General features: G+C 37.2%; 1 protein-coding gene across 1 annotated transcript in view; it reads right to left on the bottom strand.

Annotated features, from left to right (window-relative positions):
* Ncor1 (nuclear receptor corepressor 1) overlaps positions 1 to 18731 on the bottom strand; it is a 98048-nt gene that overhangs the window by 37321 nt on the left and 41996 nt on the right. The window contains exons 6-10 of the mRNA XM_055594005.1: positions 14698 to 14811; positions 9051 to 9107; positions 8440 to 8492; positions 6018 to 6084; positions 2646 to 2818 (exon numbers count right to left, since the gene is read on the bottom strand). Of these exons, the coding sequence (XP_055449980.1) occupies positions 2646 to 2818; positions 6018 to 6084; positions 8440 to 8492; positions 9051 to 9107; positions 14698 to 14811 (464 nt within the window). The remainder of the gene's footprint in view (positions 1 to 2645; positions 2819 to 6017; positions 6085 to 8439; positions 8493 to 9050; positions 9108 to 14697; positions 14812 to 18731) is intronic.

Genomic DNA, 18731 nt, shown 5'->3' with positions numbered 1-18731 from the left:
AAGAAAGAAAGAAAGAAAGAAAGAAAGAAAGAAAGAAAGAAAGAAAGAAAGAAAGAAAGAAAGAAAGACCGGAAATTCAGTAAGTACTTTCAAGTGGTATGTATGAGTCACATACCAAATTAGCAATAACTTAATTGTTAATAGTGAGATTTAAATTACATGTTAGACTGGGGATACAGCTCAGGTGGTAAAGTATTTTCTCTATACACATTAGGACCTGGATTTTATCACTAGCACTACAAAAAAAGAAAGAAAAAAGAGAGGGGGAAAAAAGGTTATATATCCAAGTTAAAATAGTGTAACTAGTAGTGGAGAACCTGTATTTAAGAAGAAATTATTGATGTCATGTCCATCTTTTGTCTGTATTCCAAAGAGTAGTAGAACAAGTTTGGAAAAATACATTTAACATTTCTGAAATATGAGGCAAATCCTTGAAAAAGAAAGTCAAGTTTAAGATGTTTGCAAAATATCTATTTAAAAGTTTTTGTAGAAATTGGTGATGGAGCTTCATACATATTCTGTAAAAATAAAAGCAAATAAAAAACCACATGTGATACATGGTGGTGAACACCTGTAATTCTAGTACTTGGAAGGCAAAGGGAAATGAATCTCTGTAAGCCTGAAGAGCAACAGATCTCTGAAGCAATTTTCAAGCTAGCCAGTATTACATAAAGACCCTGTCTAGATAGATAGGGATGGAGAGAGAGAGATAGGGAGAGGGGGAGAGAGAGAGAGATGGATGGTCAGAAATTATCTACTAAATTGTAAAAAACTGCTTTTTTAAAAATAATTCTTATTTGGTACACACCTGTAATCCCAGCACTCAAGGAGGCAGAGGCATACAGATTGCTGTGAGTTTGAGGCTAGCCTGGTCTACAATGCAAGTCCAGGACAGCCAAGGCTACACAAAGAAACCCTGTCTTGAAAAACAAACAAACAAACAATCTTATTTTTATTTTATGTATATGAGCGTCTTGCCTGTATTTATGTCTGTGTACCGCACACACGCCTGATAACAACAAAGGTCAGAATGCTTGCCTAGCATGTATAAAACCCTGGGTTCAATCCTCAACACTGCATAAACTAGGCATGGTGACACACAGGAATTTATGATCCCAGAACTTGGGAAGTAGAAGCAGGAGGGTCATAGGCACATAGTAAATATTAATAAGACAGCCTGGACTACTCCAGATCCTGACTCGAAGAGGGGGAAAAAAAAAAAAAGAACTGAAGACGTGGAGCTGGAGAGATGGCTCAGTGGTTAAGAGAACTGCTATTCTAGAAGATACAGGTTGAATTCCCAGCACCCACATGGCAGCTCACAGCTCTCTGTAGTTCCAGTTCCAAGGGAATCCAAGGCCTTCTTCTGATCTCCATGGGCACCAGCCATGCACATGGTACTCAGACATGCATGAAGGCAAAACATGCATAAAATAATTTTAAAAAATATAACTAAGGAAATTTTCGAAATATTCACTTAGATTTTATATAAAATTTAAATATAAAAAATATTAAATTCACTAAGAAATAATCCTTATTGGTTGGTAAAGAAGTTTTAACTTCTAACTAAGAGCTGGCAAAATGGTTCAGGAGGCTGTCACCTGATCTGATAACTTAAGGCTAATCCCACATGGTAGAAGCAGAGCACCTACTCCCACAAGTTGTCCTCTGACCTTCACATCAGTATTACTATGGCACATGAGTATCCCACACAGCCCACAAATGAATAATAAGTGTAATTTTAAAAATTTAAGTTCAACATTAAAATTTCTTGCTAGGCAGTGGTGGTATACACCTTTAATCTGAGCACTTAGGAGGCAAAGGCAGGAGGATCTCTGGGTTTGAAACCAGCCTGGTCTACAGAACTAATTCTAGGACAGCCAAGGCTACACAAAGAAATCTTGTCTCAGAAAAAAAAAAAAACAAAAAAAAACCAAAGCACCCCGCCTCTTGCCTGGATTAGCACCTGGAAGAACAGGCCCTGCACCTCCATAGGGCAGCACAGTAGAGTTGGCCTATTGTCATGGGGACAGGTAAGCTGGCCCTGAAGGCATGAGAGTGGGTGAGCTGGCTCTGCCCCTTGCCTGCAGCACTGGATGAGCTAGGCAGGGCAGTGCTGGAGTGCCAGCCCTGGTGGGGGGTAGAAGAACTGGTGGACCTACCAGCTCAAATACCACCCAGGCCCAGATCCAGGGCTTTAAGTTGACCACCCCAACATCTACTCCATCTATGAACTGCTGGAGCGTGTAAATGAGCCAGTAGGACAGATCCAAAGCTGCAGGATCTTCGTGATACAGAGCAGTAAGAGGATATCCAAGTGCAGTTCCAGTGAGGATCCAGTACCAATGAGTGTAGCAGAGGCCTCAAAATAGACCAATGGCTCATTGCAGTGAACATTTGCAAACAAAGAGTGGACAAAAGAGTATACTGTAGGACACTATGTCACACGACAGCTTCCACAATAAGACTTTTTTCCTTTTGGGGAAAAGGAAGTTTCCAGGAGGGAGGATGCACATGAAAAGTCAGGGATATGAGTGATTTTGAGGTGCAGGAAGTTAAAATTCCCAAAAAAATCAATAAAAAATTAAAAAATTCTTCATGATTTGAAGGGAAAAATTACCATTAATAAACATCAAACTACATACCGTTGAAATCTTTCTTGCTGCTCTCTTTGTTTTCGAATTTCCGGAAACTGCTTCTCATAGTATTCCCTTGTTTTGCTTTCTTTTGCTTTCCTCCGGGGATTATTTTCTATTCTGTCCACTTTTTTCTCCCATGCCTCCATGAGCTGATCATAACGCTGGCAGATTTTTTGTTCCTATTAAATATCCGTAGCAAATTAATAACAATTAAACTGAACTCTATGATTTGGTAAGCCTAATCCTTTCAAATACATTCCATTTCTTAAGATAAAAACAGAAGTACATTTGGCTTGTATGACTTAGCTATGAATGACAATTTGTTCCTGGTCTGACAGGAGAAATGGAGCCATTTCCTTAGATGAACACGCAGAGTATACTTTCCCTGGAGAGTTTACTAACCATTAATACTGTTAACAAACTCATTGACAAACACTATTTTTATTTTCCTGACAACATACCTTCCTGTCAGAAAGAAGGAAAATCATAAACATTCACATAGTTCATCATGTAATCCAGTGGTTCCCAACATCCCTAAGGCTGTGACCCTTTAATATATAATCATGTTGTAATGACCAGGCATAAAATTATTTTTGTTGCTGCTTCATAATTGTAATTTTACTACTGTTATGAATGGTAATGTAAATATCTGTGTTTCCCTAATAGCTTAGGCAAGCCCTGTTTTGAAAGGGGTTGTTTGACTCTAAATGGGGCGCAACTCACAAGTTGAGAACCACTGCTTTAATCAATCTTAAAGGCAAATATTGGCATTATTTCAGTACCTATCCAAATTGTCAGAGAAAACATGCTCAGTTTCTCTTTCATTAGAGGTTCTGGTTTTCCTCCTTTGTTGCTGTTGTTAACTAGTATAAATATTTTTTGATAACACAGAAAGGGTTGAAATTAGTTATTCATCACCATAAAAAGAAATCTGGTGAAAACATGAAATAAAAAATTAACTTTGGTTAAATACTTATATGATTCCATTTTCTATTAAATAAAAGGTAGAAGAATTCTCCGTTATGGCCATAAAACCATGCGAGTATATGATTCTGGAGAAAGTAAAGTGAGAAGGGCCTCAGGGACACTGCTAACATTAGTCACCTTAAGAGAGACTGAATAGGAGAATATTTCTTCTTCATACCATTCCTTCCAACACTGATTTGCCTTTTGTGCACTTAACATTTTTTTTTTCTCTAATCCCATCACCTTACGTTGAGTCTACATCATCATTACCCAGAGTGAAACAATCATCTAGTAAATGTGGTCCACATCATTTCTGTTGCTTTCCAACGCAAAGGAGATAGAAGCCAGGGCCTGGCTCATGCTAGGAAGTGTTCATATATTCCTAAGCATTCTCACTGTTGTAAACAGATGCAAATCTCCCCTTGCCACACACACTCCCCCACTCCTCACCCCTAACCCGCCAAGACAGGGTTTCTCTGTGTAGCTTTGGCTGTCCTGGACTCTGTAGACCAGGCTGACCCCAAACTCACAGAGATCCGCCTGCCTCTGCCTCCCAGAGTGCTAGGATTACAGGTATGTAGCACCTCACCTAGCTAATAGCTTAAGATTTTTTTTTTTTAATGTGTTTCATGTATGTGAGTGTTCTGTCTTCATGAAAACTATAACAGGGCATCAGATTGGTTGTGAACCAACATGTGGCTGCTGGTAACTGAACTCAGGACCTCTGGAAGAGCAGCCAGTGCTCTTAGCTGCTGAGCCATCTCTCCAGCCCACAAACTCTTTTGTTGTTGTTTGACACAGGGCTTCCTCAAGATGGCCTCAAACCCACTAGGTACTGAGCATGACTTCTGATCTCCCTGCTTCAACCTATTGAGTAGGGATTATATGCACATGATCCCATACTGTTTATTTGATACTAGGGATCCAACCCAAGGCTTCATTCATGTTAGGCCAGCACTCTACCACTGAGTTACAGTAGGAACCCCAGACGTAAATTCTTAAAATACAAACCTGAACTCCACACCTCTGCAGTTTAAAAACATAAGAAATGCCCTTAGAATCTCATACAAAATCTTGTAGGTGAGCTCAGGACAGTGTGCCACTGAATCCTCTTTAAGGATCCTCACTTCCCAGCTCAATGACTCAAAACTCAGCAGGCTCTAAACCTGTCACATTAGCTATGTCACATAATCCGCTTCCTCTGCTTCTATACGTCTGCAGTATATTGGCTTTCCTGTTTGGTGGCCCTTCCTGATTCCTATCTTCTTTAGGTATCCCATGTTATACTCCTGCTGTATGCATGAGAGCACACTATGATCATGATCCCGAACCTGCCTAGCTGTTCCCAAAGAGCAAAATGATATGGCTATCTTACTTGCTTTTCTGGAATATTAAATGGAACCATCCACAACTCATAAATATGTATTAAACAAATCAGTAAACATGAACTTTAATTATTCCAAAGTATGAAAAAGTTTATGTACCAATGATTACATTGCCAAGTGTCACAATTACAATAATGTGAATAAATGTGAATATGGTTTCTCAATATTTATATGTTCTTGGGAAGAAAAAATATTCAACACCAGTTATTTAAGATAGTCTCTAAAGCTGAGCAGTGGTGGTGCACAGCTTTGATCCCAGCACTCGGGAGGCAGAAGCAGGCAGATCTCTGTGAGCTCAAGGCCAGCTTGGTCTATAGAGTTCCAGGACAGTCAAGGCTACACAGAGAAATATGATCTCAAAAAAGAAAAATAAAAGTATCTAAAAAGTAAAATTGGAAAATATAAACTACAGAGGTTTTACACTGAATAAAAGCTGCTTGCTGCCTCTTGAGCTTTACAATTCGTTAACTTGTCAGATAATTAACTATACAGTAAAGTTCATTTCTAACACAGGTTCAAAGAACTTCATTTTATTTAAAAATCTGAATTTAAACTGTCTGTAAAATTAGTATTAACATGTTATAAAAATAACACTACTTTGTGAAACTTAAATTTTATGATTATAAGCGTAAAACTTTTAGTAGCAAACTATATAACTAAATGAGAAACTATTCCAATTTGAAGACACTGACCACTGTCATGACCATGACTTACCAGCACTTGTTTGAGCCCTAACAGACTGAAAGCACATCATCCTACTTGTCCTTTTTTTTTTCTTTTATTGGACTACTCACCATTTTGCTGAATGAAAATATTACATAGATAACTAATGAAATTATTTTGATAATGATGTTAAATGTGGTATGTTATTAGGATTAGACTGATTTAAGTCACACATACAGGTACTTTCTAAATCAGCATTTATTTTCAATATAATGAAGGATCAATCATTAATGGGAGAGTGAATGCTTAAATGACACGAATGGGAAAGCTGTATAAATTTCAGTTAACAAGGATAGGACCTCACCCTTTGTTTTCTTGCATGATTTCTTCTTTTAAAAAATAAAATGAGTTTTTTCCTCATCACCTGGTTTCTAGAAGAGAAAAATATGGTTGCAGAACATTAAGAAAAAGCACAACTTAATGGTGTGTACACTTTCTCCAGACATTGGAGACAGGCAAACCATTTAAGAACTTATGGTTCAATCAGAGTTAATCTTAATTTTTATTTCACCCTGCAAAATAAAACTGTAATTTTTTTCAACTAGGACTAAAATTTCTGCCATTCTATAACAAGATAATACAGTTAATTTTTTAATTCATTCATCTAATTTTAAGACAAATAATTTTCAAATTATAATTAAGGAGTAACTAATTCTTAAGAATTCTGATGATATAAGCAGTTTAAACTGTTTATACTTCAAAAAAGGGAAGTAAAAGGAAAAAGAAACCTTTGGCAGGTACTTCCCTCCTATAAGGAGAATGTACACCAACATATTTAGAAAGAGGTGACTTTTGCTCAAAACAGAAGATTTCTCTCCCACACTCTATGGAGCAACAAAGGGCAATCTGACAAGACAGAAAAATTTCTCACGTCTTAATGTAAGCATCACGTTTTAAATTGGAAGCACTGTGATCTTCTAAAACAATGTCATGCAGGTTTAAATATATAAATATTTATAACACACCTACTTCCAGAAATAACTTGAATCTGATTATTCAGACATAAATACAAAGCCAATAAAAGTAGAAATAAAATCATGGATTATCTGTCACTCAGGACTAACAATGACACTGGCTTCACTCAAATATACATACATAATCAGTAGCTATATGACAAAGCAGTCAAGAGGCGAAAACAATTTTAAAGGCACATTTACTATTTCACACAAAGCAAATGTTGGTGATAAAAGCTACTGAATGAGTTTTGCAAATGTGTACAGTTTTACAAATCCGAGTACTTCAAAAGTTATATACAGTAGGATTGCTACTACGTATCAATTTCAAAAGTTATATACAGTAGGATCGCTACTATGTATCAATTTACTGATTGAAATTATATGCTACTCAAAATTAAATGAAATGTTAGATATTTACTAAGAATTTAAGTGAAGTCAGCTAGTCAGTAACTCATCTCCACACAGTCCAACATAGGCAATGTGGAGAACATAAAATAAATCAAATAGTGCAGCTTTCCAGCTTACATTGAGGAAGAAGACACAACACAAACTGAAGCTTTGGTGGAGGGGCGAATCATTAAAAGTAGCCAACTAAATAATATCCATTATCCTCCTTTTAATAACATTTAAATAACTAAGTCCTTCTAAATCAAAATGTATTTTATGAGTTTAGCCTAATCTTCTCCTAAAGGTTCTCAAGACCATGGCAATATCTTACAGAAAAATTCTTAAATAGATGACTTTTATATGAACTACTTACTTAACAAAAGTTAAAATTACTAAATTGTAATAGTTGTCATGCACACTACCATGCAAATATATTTGCCACCAGTTCTGCAAAGTAGTCAATTATTGTACACACTCAAGAAATTAAAAGAAAAAATAATCATGTGCTCATTAGTAACTGTAATAGTAAATAATTATAATGTTCTGGATATACTTTTAAATGCATATAAATAGAAATATCACATTTTTGGCACCAACTAATAATACTTTACCTAAAATTCTCTAAAAGTATGATAATTAACAACAATTAAAAAAATAAAAGCCTATCTAGCTTCTCTTACTTCAATCAGATCAAGAAATTAAGTTTACTTTTCACTTATTTTCTTATTCCAAGATCTGTATCCATAAAGGCCTGGTAGTAGGATGAGCAAGGCAAAGCAAACTACATTCTGGAACAGCCTCCTCACCCACATGAGGGGACTGAGCCTTCCAAGGCACCAGGACATTAAATGGCAGAAGGGTCTACAAATACCGTCATTAGCAAGAGTCATGGAAGGGATTTCCCTAGAATAGGGTTTTGGATAATGATAAAATGATCCGTGGCACTTCTACTTTGCAATGGCAGATGTGGCTTGGTGGGGGACGGTGTCATCACTAGTCTTAAATGAAAAAGCTTCATTATCTTACTTCATCATGCGCCTTGCAGGTACTCCACTGAAAAAAACACAAAACAGGAGGCAAAGAATTCAAGCCTCAAGGTAAGCCGTTTCAATGTTAAGTATCCACCTTTTTTTTTACTAGCAGATTATAAAACCAGCTAGTTTTATGCAATAATTTATTTCAATTTTTTTTGGCCTCGGAAACTCAAATCTGTCACCCCAACCCCCAAAAAGCCAGAGGAAGATAACATATAGTAAAACAACAGCAAATTACACAAATCTAAAACACACCTACACTGTTATAATAATGTCTGCAGAGAACAAAAACGATTTCTTTACAGAGTACTTGTTCTTTGATTGAGCTCCAAAGATGGTGAGTACTTACGTCTTGATGTTCTCATGGTACACCTTGGTGTCTGATGGCTGGTTATAGAGTGGCTAAAAAAGAAATGACATATTTATGTGCCAAGTGCTGATACAGCTGTAGGAACAAAGAAACAACATTTTAATGCACGATCACCTCAGTGGACCTATACCACAGTACCCTACCAAAGCCTGCTGGTGTCGGGTTCCCCTGTAACCCCATTTCCTACTGCTTTTCTATTTCAGTAAGAAAGTCTGCAAACCTTCCATGTCTTACGACAAATAAGCCTCCTCATACATTTAATTTCAAAGGCAAAGGAAAATTACACACTGTCCTTATCCTAAAAGTATGCCCAGTAAGCTAAGCTCTCTCCTATTTTCCTTAGTCACTTCTTCCTCCTATTACCTGAAGGGTCAAATGGCTATTAAAGGCAAAACATGCTCAGGATAATGCTTAGACAAAGGTAACTCAGAAAAACTCACAATTATCTTAAAATTGCAAGAGACTTTCTGCCCAGCTATATAATTTTTATCCAAAAACAAATGGATATCCCATTTTATCCCCAAGAAAAATTACATATTAAAAAAATAACAGCAGCAGTAACATTAGAAATGAAAACAGGAATTTCTTACCAGTTCAACTTTTGGGCCAAGACCTTCAAATATTTTATGAGCTTCTTCTGCTTTTTTCTATGGAGAAAAACATTGTTGTATTATATAATTAAAAATTATAATACCTCAAGGAAAAATAATTGCCTATTTGAAAACATAAAGACTAATCTGCAGCTGAATTTATCTTCATTTGTGCGGAAACACGCTCTAATTTCCCCGCCCTTATCCTAGGGATTGAAACAGCCATACTCAACAGGTGTTCTGTGACTGAATTATAATAGCATTCTCTAAATTAAACTGTTATAGGGCTCTCTCTCCAAATTCAATCAAATCTCTATTCAAAACCTAATGTCTGTAGTGAAAGCAATACCTAAACAATGAGGAAGTTAATAAAATATTGGGAATTCAGAGAGAAGGAAGAAAATTTAAATTGAAGATATACCCAAGTATTTTAAATATTTAACTCATGCTGTTGTTATTAAATACCTAAAAGTATAAAGTACCAAAATAAGTATATAATAAGATTACTTTCTAGTTATAAGGAACCCTAAGCAAAAACTGAAGAAAACAGAAATAGCTAGTTTTACTGCAAGTATTAGTTGGAGTATTAATCACATATTTAACATGCCATTTTCAAAAGTAAAATAATTGAAACCAAGGTACGCTAGAACATTATCTTCCTGGGCCAGCAAGACTGATTGTAGTTAGTTAAGATGCTTGCAGTCAAGCCTGACAACCTGAGTCTCATTCCTGGAACCCATTATGCCCAAAGAGAGAACTGACTCCAACAAGATATATTCTCTGTATGTACCATGTCACATATGCACTGGCAAAAACATACACACAAAATAAATAAATACACATAAAAAGTTTTAGGCTTTGAAGGTTTGGAAAAAGAAATTAAACATCAAATCCTCTAATTGGGCTGGGTATGGAGCTCAGGTGATAAAAATACTAACCTAACCTTCAGCCCTGGGTTCAACTTCTTGCACCACACCCATACACATACAAATCTCTCACACATTTCATAGAATGTAGTCTAAGTCTACATATTTAGTCTAATTCTTCATAGACATGTTGAATGTGTTCTATCTTCTAGGCACTTACTAGAGTCTAAGAAAACGAGGGGAGGAATAACCAATTCCAGCATAAAGAGAAGGTTCTTGAAAGGCTTACAGAGAAAATAATACCTGAGCTGGATGTTAAAGAATAAGTGTACTTCACAAATAAGAAAGACAGAACACTGGACTGCCTGAGTACAGACAAAACAACATGGTTTAGGTACTAAAAGCACTTAATGGAACACTGAAAACCTTGGTGGGATACTACCAAAAAGGGAGTTTTCTGGTAAAGGTCAGATAGGACCAGAGAAATGGCTCAGTGGGTAAAAGCATTTGCTGCATAAGCCTGAAGACTTGAGTTTGGTTCTAAAAATTCATGACACATCTGTCTCTATGGGAGGGAGGGAGGGAAGGAAGGAGGGAGGGATCCTTAAACACATTTTTTTAATGTGTTTAAAGTTCAGGCTACTCTGTAGAAAATAAAAAATAAGGTTTGTTTGGAGAATTGTGTAATAGGACACAGGTATAAAGAGTGGGTTAAAAATTAAAATAAAAAGACTGTAAGAATGAAATACAACAACCATGTGTGAAGAAAGGGCAACTTAAGAAAATGGCAAAAGGAGAAGAGGAAAGCAATTGCCCAGAATATTACTTAGGAAACAGGACGGATGCTCTTCAGAAATTCATAAATGGACACTGTGTGACTAAGGGAAGAAAACATCCAATTCCCAGGTAAAAGCATGAGAGACAGAAGGTTGTTGGCACACAGAATAATGGCTAACGACTTTTTCTTTCTTCTGTGGCAAACCACCCAGTCAAAATATAAGCTAGTTTCACAATCTTCTCCATTACATAGTAACTACCATTCTCTTATTCTGAAGTTGGAGAACCTATAAAATATTTTTGGGATTATATAACTCAACAAAAATAAAGCAATCTCAAACCGTAAAAAAAAAAAAAAAACATAGTTCATGAAAAGTTTGTTTAGAGTTTAGAGTTTAAACATGAACCAAGGCAGTTTTTCTCTCATGAAGCCAAATTTAATGGTTTCCTCTGAGGCAGTTTTCTTCCTACCACCAACCTTGTAAATAAAGGAAAGACTTATTATACATGATAATGGTTCCTATTACTTCTGCCCTACTGAGCATAATTCCCAGAGGACTTAGATTGCCACTAAACAAATAAGTGAAAGACTTCTGTCATTATCGAATGGCAGAAATACATCTTCTTGCCTTATGCCATATTCACTTTAAAAAGCTGCAGGAGCACTGCAAATCTTACAAGAAGTAGCATGGTGAGGACAGTATCGCAAAGCCGGCAGACATACCCCAAGAAGCTTCCCTCTACTTTCCTCTAGGAGACCCTGCTTATGATTGCAGAACTACACAAAACAACTATAAAATACAACTAACAGTAGGGTATACCTCTAAAGTATCCAAAAGAAACAGTTACTAAGAGTGAGTTAAAAACATTTTTCATACATGAAAAAAAATTCACTGTAGGAAGCTAAGTCTCATACTGAGAAATCAAGTTTGGCTATTCTTTGCTTTGTGGAAATACCAGAAAACCAAAAAGAAATGATCAAAATAGAAAAAGTCTAAAAGAAGTTTTCAAATTTGATGATGGGTATTAAACATTTATCTCACTAGCTAATGAAGATATTTATATAATTAAACATAATAAAGTTCTCTACCACATCTTAATTTTCATACCAATTGGAGAACTACAACATTCACTAATTTAGAATTGTTCCGCTTATACAAGTTTATCTTAAAATGTAATCAGTAAGCTGATCACTGAACCCATCTATTTTAAAATGAATACCAAAATTGTAGACATTGTCTATGAGTTCTAATCCCTTAATTTATCATAGATGTCACAAACTCTTTGAAGTGTTTTTAGATTTGAAGAATATTTCTTTTTTTCTCTCTTTTTGGTTTGAGACAGGGTTTCTTTGTATAGCTCTGGTTGTTCTAGAACTTGCTCTGTAGACCAGCCTGGTCTCAAAGACAGAGATGTGCCTGACCCTACTGGGTGAAAGGCATGCACCACCACCTGGCTCCGAAGGGTATTTCTTAAAAACCAGAAGTGTAACACAAAACTTCTCATTTCCATCTCCTCAAAGGGCAAACTGTCTCATTTGAGCTACAGCCTTCCTCTAGGCATGGCATGAGGTACTACTTTTCCCTTAGTGTCTTCCAACTTCATTAGATTCATCTTCATGTAAATTATTTTGGCCATTCAATAAACTGCACCCATCATTCTAAGCCCAGCCAACTTAGTATTAATTGCCTATATTTTTAACAGCATATGACATTTACCACATAAAAGTATACTTTAAAAATGAATCAATTCTCTACACATGTACAGACATGAGTTCAAGATAACTTTCATATGATTAAGAATGAATTTACCTTATTCTCTTCCTTACCTTTGTGTGTGTGAGAGAGAGAAAAAAAAGAGAGATGCATGTGCAGGGACATGCTGGTATCTTCTGTCCTCCTTGGTAGCTTCAAAACAAAATACTTCTTGTTTTGAAGCCAGGGTCTCTCTCACTGAACCTGGATCTCACTAATTTGGCTAGGCTAGCTGGCCCACAAGACCCAGGGATCCTTCTGTCTCTACTTCCTCAGTGTTCAGATCACAGGCAAATGCCCATACATGCAGCTTTTTACATGAGTATTAGGAATCTGAACTTACATTTTCAAGCTTGTGCAGCAAGCACTTTACAGAATGAAGCTTCTCCCCAGCTCCTATGTTTTTGTGCAGATGGGACTTCATAGTTATTTACTTTAGAACATATCATTCAGATAAAAGGCTCAGAATAGCAACAGACATTTTACCAACATAACTCTACAGAACAACTTTAAAAAATTTATTTTAAGTACACTTTCCTTTCTGACACTTTTTATAGCCATACTATATCTGAATTAGGTAAGAAGATAGCTTTTACCCACCATGTGTTCTTGACTCTTACTTAGAATTGGGTTCTTCATGTAAAATCTGTCTATAACATATATGCTAGTCTTACCCTAAGATCTCTCTTATTATCTTAATTACCTAAAATTCACCCAATTAACCATTCTTCAGGAAAGAACAATTGTGTCTGCTATTAACTATTATTCTGTGACTTTTTCTATAAGTCTTCTACTGTTTGTTGGTGCACATTTTACAACTAAGGTCTCTTAAGCCTGTTATTATACTTTTTCTCTGGCCTGAAATACTGTCAAAAATATGGTGACAATCTAATTTTCTTGCCTTTATTAATATTGCTAGGCTTCCCTCACTCTCTTTAAACTTGTTACAGTGATGCTAGGGCCAATTAAGGTCCTGTGCATGCTAGGAAGGTACTTCACTACTGCATACCCCAGCTAAGAGCTGCTTTTCTTGTGGCCAATATCATTTTAGATCTTGCTATTATGAACTATTGCCAATCTGTATAAAATATATGGGCGATAAATCAACTCACAACAAAAAATAAATAAATAATAATCCTTATTTTAACTTTATGATTCCTTTTGGCTATTAAGTCTTCCATAATACTTAAATCCTATTATATGTTCTGGATTAAGGATTGCTAAGCTTCTCTGGTGCAGCGTTTTATGTTGATGTGAAATAAGTTTCCCTTTTACTCCAAGTTACAGATCGAAAACCAACACTGTCATTACAAACACAACTCACCATGCCCTAAAATTTCCCAATTAAGAGAATGAAATAAGAAATTGGTTTAATAAAAAAAGCAAAAGCCACCTAAAGGTCAAAGTTCATCACCCAGTTATTAACTGAGGCTGATGAGGATATTCTTTCCCCATCCAAAGGCATAATTGTACCGAAATGTGACCAATCTGGCGTTGATATTAAATGCACCTTAAGTAAAAATTAGCAAACATACAGGGCATGGTGGCACACCCCTTTAGTACTAGCATTAGAGTCACTCACAGGCAGGCAGATATCTGTAAGCCAGCCTGGTCCACACAGGATTTCCAGGGCTACACAGGGAGACCCTGTGTTGAAACAAAAACAAAACAAAAAACTTGCAAGCAAGCATGAAGATGCATAACACTCAGGAGGCAAAAGCAGGAGGTTGCTTCAACTTAAGAGGCGAGCCCAGTCTACATAGCCAAGTGCAGAATTACATTCCATCTAGGACTCTATGGTAACTCCCTATATCAAAAAGAATAAAAGGCGGGCTGGAGAGATGGCTCAGTGGTTAAGAGCACTGGCTGTTCTTCCAGAAGTCCTGAGTACAATTCGCAACAACCACATGGTGGCTTCCTACCATCTGTAATGGAATCTGATTCCCTCTACTGCTGTGCATGAAAAGTGTTGTTCATATACATAAAATAAATAAATCTTTTAAAAAAAATAAAATAAAAGGCTACAGAATGGCTATTTTATATTATGTGTTATTCAATTTACTTACCAGTAGGTTTATGATAAGAGAATCAGCTGATAAAATTCTAATCAGTGAATAATATTTATATAATACATAATATAAAACAGAACTTATGCTTTAATATAATTACAACAGAATATACTCAGAACTGGAAAATCCAAAGTCGAACAGGTTTAAAGGCCTATGTTGTCAGAAGAAACCATAAACTTACCCGATTCTCATCATAAATAATTTGGACAATACTACGGTGTTTCTGCTCCACAGGAGGAGGAGACACAGGCTTCTCCGGCTCAGGGGGCTTAGCTGCCTCTTCTTCTAGCTGTTGCTAAGAGATCCAGAAAAATACTATCAGTCATCTGCTGCAGATCACTAGGCAGGAGCCAGAGGAAACACACACTACTGTGCACTTCGTGTTGATTTCACAGGATAACCAGTTATTCCAAGGACCTCACAGAGCCAAGAGCTCAAAGCAAAATAACCAGAAAAATTTTAATAACTGAACATCATAGATAATACTAAGATAGGTACATAAAACCAAAAGAAAAAGCCTTGATTATTTCAATTCTGAAAAGGGAAACATTAAGAAAAAGTAAGTTTAAGGAAAGTACCTTATTACACCTCTATCACAATAACCTTTGACAACATTAGGAAAAAGTCCATGTTACAGATACATGGTATTTGTGTGAAGGTCTCTTGTGACCAATATGGTGAGAAAGGATTAGAGGAGTAATTCGTAGCTCAGAATTGTGCCATGTCCAAACCCACCCTTTCTATCTATTAACACTGCTCTTCGTCAAGCGCACTGACAGCTGGCATATGAACGATAAAGGAAAATGCTATCTCTTAGGCTGTGTTAGTCTGTCCAGGTTTGAGCCTGAAAGAATGATTATAGTATTTTTTTCCTAAAACTTAATCAAGTACTCAGGCCACTCATGAAGTAGGGATTCAACACTATTTAACAATTGGGTTTTTGTTTTTTGCAAGGATTAAATGACCTATATGTAGCATTCAGTTCAAGTCTACATGTTCAGTAAATATTACTGTAAACAGGAATTTGTCTACCTTTCTTGCTTTTTTCCCCCCCAACCTAAAATCTAGTAACTGCTCAACAAAAACCCATATGGATTATTTAGGTAGAAATACAGTCTAGTATAGGGAGAGGAAAACGATATGGACTACTAAGGAAAACCAACAGTGAGGTCCTGTAACTAGACCACACCCAACAGGAATGGGGTATGTGCACAACAAAGGGGAGGAGGAAAACGCACAAAAGAGAAACATGGGCCCAGAAGACAGCTCAGTTGGCAAAGTATCTGCCTGGCACACACAGGGCCAGAATTCACAGATCCCCAGACCCACAGAAAGCAGTTGATTTTGACAGCACAATCCTGAGAAGGCAGAGAGAGGGAAATTCCTAGGGTCCTGGCCTAACCAGGAAGCTCGCGGACAGCACCTACTGAACAACAGTGAAGGCTGTCCTCTGGCCTCCACATGCATACATATCATCATGTGTGCATTCACAAACACAAACACACATGTGCAAAGATAAATGTAGCAGACTCAAGAAACTGCCCAAAGAAGTGATACTCGCGGCATTACCATGCATGAGCGTTATGCACCATGGAAGGAAAGAGGAATGGGGACGAGGAGGCAGCCTGGGAAAGAAACAATCAAATGGCTTGGAATAAAACCAAAGAAAAGGAAGTAAACAGAAATTCATTGTAGAGAATACAATTATGTCCTCCAAAATGATGGGGAAACTTACTTTTGGAAGAACTGTAACTGAACTAAAAAAAAGGAATGCTAGAGCGATGGGGAAGGGAAAGGGTTGTCTAAGAAGAGTGGAAGTGTGGTCAGGGTGTACTGAAAACCAAACATTAATTAACACACACACACACACACAAACACTGGAATCACCAGTAGAAAGTCTTTATAGGTACATACATACATACATACATACACACACACACACACACACACACACACACACACACACACACTCTAGATCAGGGCGATTTAACCAATATTTAAGTTCTGCAACGCACTCATCGACAAAATAATTATAATTTTTAACCATTGCAGAGTTTAGAAATAGTACAATGTGGTCAGATCTTACCAAAACCAGGTAAGGACAGATAAGAAAAAAATAGTAGATGCTAGGAAGATGGTGCACTTGCCTGATGACCTACACGCTATACACAAAAGTCATGTCAAAGAGGAAGTAGAGAAACAAGTCAACAAAGCTGTCCTGTGACTTCCATGCCCACTGAGGCATGTGTACACACATAATTCTGAACAAATATGAACACACACACACAATTCTTTGTCTGTTTGTTCGTTTGTTCTAGAAAGGGTTTCTCTGTAGCCCTGGCTGTCCTGGAACTCACTCTGTAGACCAGGCTGGCCTCAAACTCACAAAGATCCACCTGCCTCTGCCTCCGCAGGGACTAAAGGCGTGTGCCACCAGCACCCGGCTCACAAAGATTTTTTTACAGAAAAGAACAGCGTAAAGCAGCTCGGTGCAGTGGTTCACCCTTCAGTTCCACCACTCACAAGACAAAGGCAGGAGGAGTACACGTCACTCCAAGTCACTCTGAGACTCCCTTTGGGGATCAAGCAACCTTTTCAACAGGAACATATCAGATATCCAGCTCATCAGATATTTATATTAGAACTCATAACGGCAAAGTTACAGTTATGAAGTAGCAACAAAAATAATTTTATGGTTGGGGTCACCACAACATGAGGAACTGTATTAAAGGATTAGGAAGGGTCAAAGAAACTTTCATTCCCCTGCTTTAATTGTTGTCTTGGAGTACTGCCTGTCTGCTAATCTCGGCCTAGTCCTGAAAGCTTCTAGTCTCCACACCATCTAACCTAGGCCTAGAATGTTTTCAGCCTCTGAGACTTACCTCTTAGTAAGCTCACCCTTTCATGTTCTTACTGAGCTCCTTCAACTTAGCTCTTCAGGCTCAAATTCTTCTCCCACCTGACTTATTCAGTCTGGCCTTTCTTTCTCTTGGCCTCTGAATTGCTCTGCTTCGCATCAAACTAACTCCAGCAATCTTTTCTAATCTTGTGGCTCCTTCTCATTCTTTGGCTCGTTCTGTCTTCACCTGTGTCTAGCTTGTTCTCCCTCTGTAACTTCTCTCTCTATTACTGTCCCGGTAAAACTGCCCGCTCTGCACTGCCCCCTAAATAGCTTCTCTTTCCTATTCTATCAAATTTTCTCTGATTTGCCATTTTTTCTGTCACTCAATCAAGACATCACTTTCAAACATGGGTGTTTCCTTCCACAAACTAACTTTATTCTCATTGTTTGGGATTAAAGGCATGTACCACCATGCCTGGACCTAAGCTTTTCTTTACAAGAAACTTGCTCTATACCAAGCTGGCCTTGAACTCATATCTGCTTGCTTCTGTCTCCTGGATTAAAGGCGTGTTTGTACTCTAACTGAATCACACAGACCTAGAAGGTCTTCAGATGTGATCTCTTGCCAGAGCAGCCATGTTTTGAATTAAAACTCCTCTACAAGGTTGAGAATGACTAGTCCAGAACACTGGAGTTCAAAGTCAGCCTGGGTTACATACATGACCCTGTCTCAAACAAACAAACAAACAAAAAATAAAAAATATTGCAACCTGATCTCTTTCACAAATTTAAATCCAAAAATAATGTTAAACTAGTAATTACCTAAATAAAATAGATGAAGCACAAATAAAGCTAAACCTACAGGAGCAGAGGCATTTAAAACCAGCATTAAAACTAAGAGATGAAAAAGAGGAAGCCACATGACTGGCAAACAAGTGTAAAACAGGCATTCCTTGCTGAATAAGACTCAACATGCCTTCATTATTAAAATATCTGCAGGCAAGCGCAATAGCTCACACCTGAATCCCAACATTGAAGAGGATGAGACAGTAAGTACCAGGAGTTGAAGCCAGCATGGGCTACTGAGAAAGATTCTGTCTAAATGAAAATAAAGACCTTGACATGTTAGAAAAATACAGGACTTTGCAACCTAATGACAAATTTCTACCAAAAAACCTCATTTTAAAAGCATAAAACAATAAAGAAACAGGAATAAAAACTTTAAAACCTGTATTTATATGCTGCTCTGTTCACATATAGCACACTTCACGTGTGGAAGTCAGAGGACAACATGCAGAAGTCAGCTCTTTTCTTTTTTTTTTCTGGTGTGTGTGTGTGTGTGTGTGTGTGTGTGTGTGTGTGTGTGTGTGTGT

This window comes from Psammomys obesus, unplaced genomic scaffold (assembly GCF_907164565.1).
Source record: "Psammomys obesus unplaced genomic scaffold, mPsaObe1.curated_primary_1811, whole genome shotgun sequence".
Taxonomy (NCBI): Eukaryota; Metazoa; Chordata; class Mammalia; order Rodentia; family Muridae; genus Psammomys; species Psammomys obesus.
The sequence above is the reverse complement of the archived record's forward strand: the minus strand, read 5'-3'. Positions and strand labels throughout refer to the sequence as shown.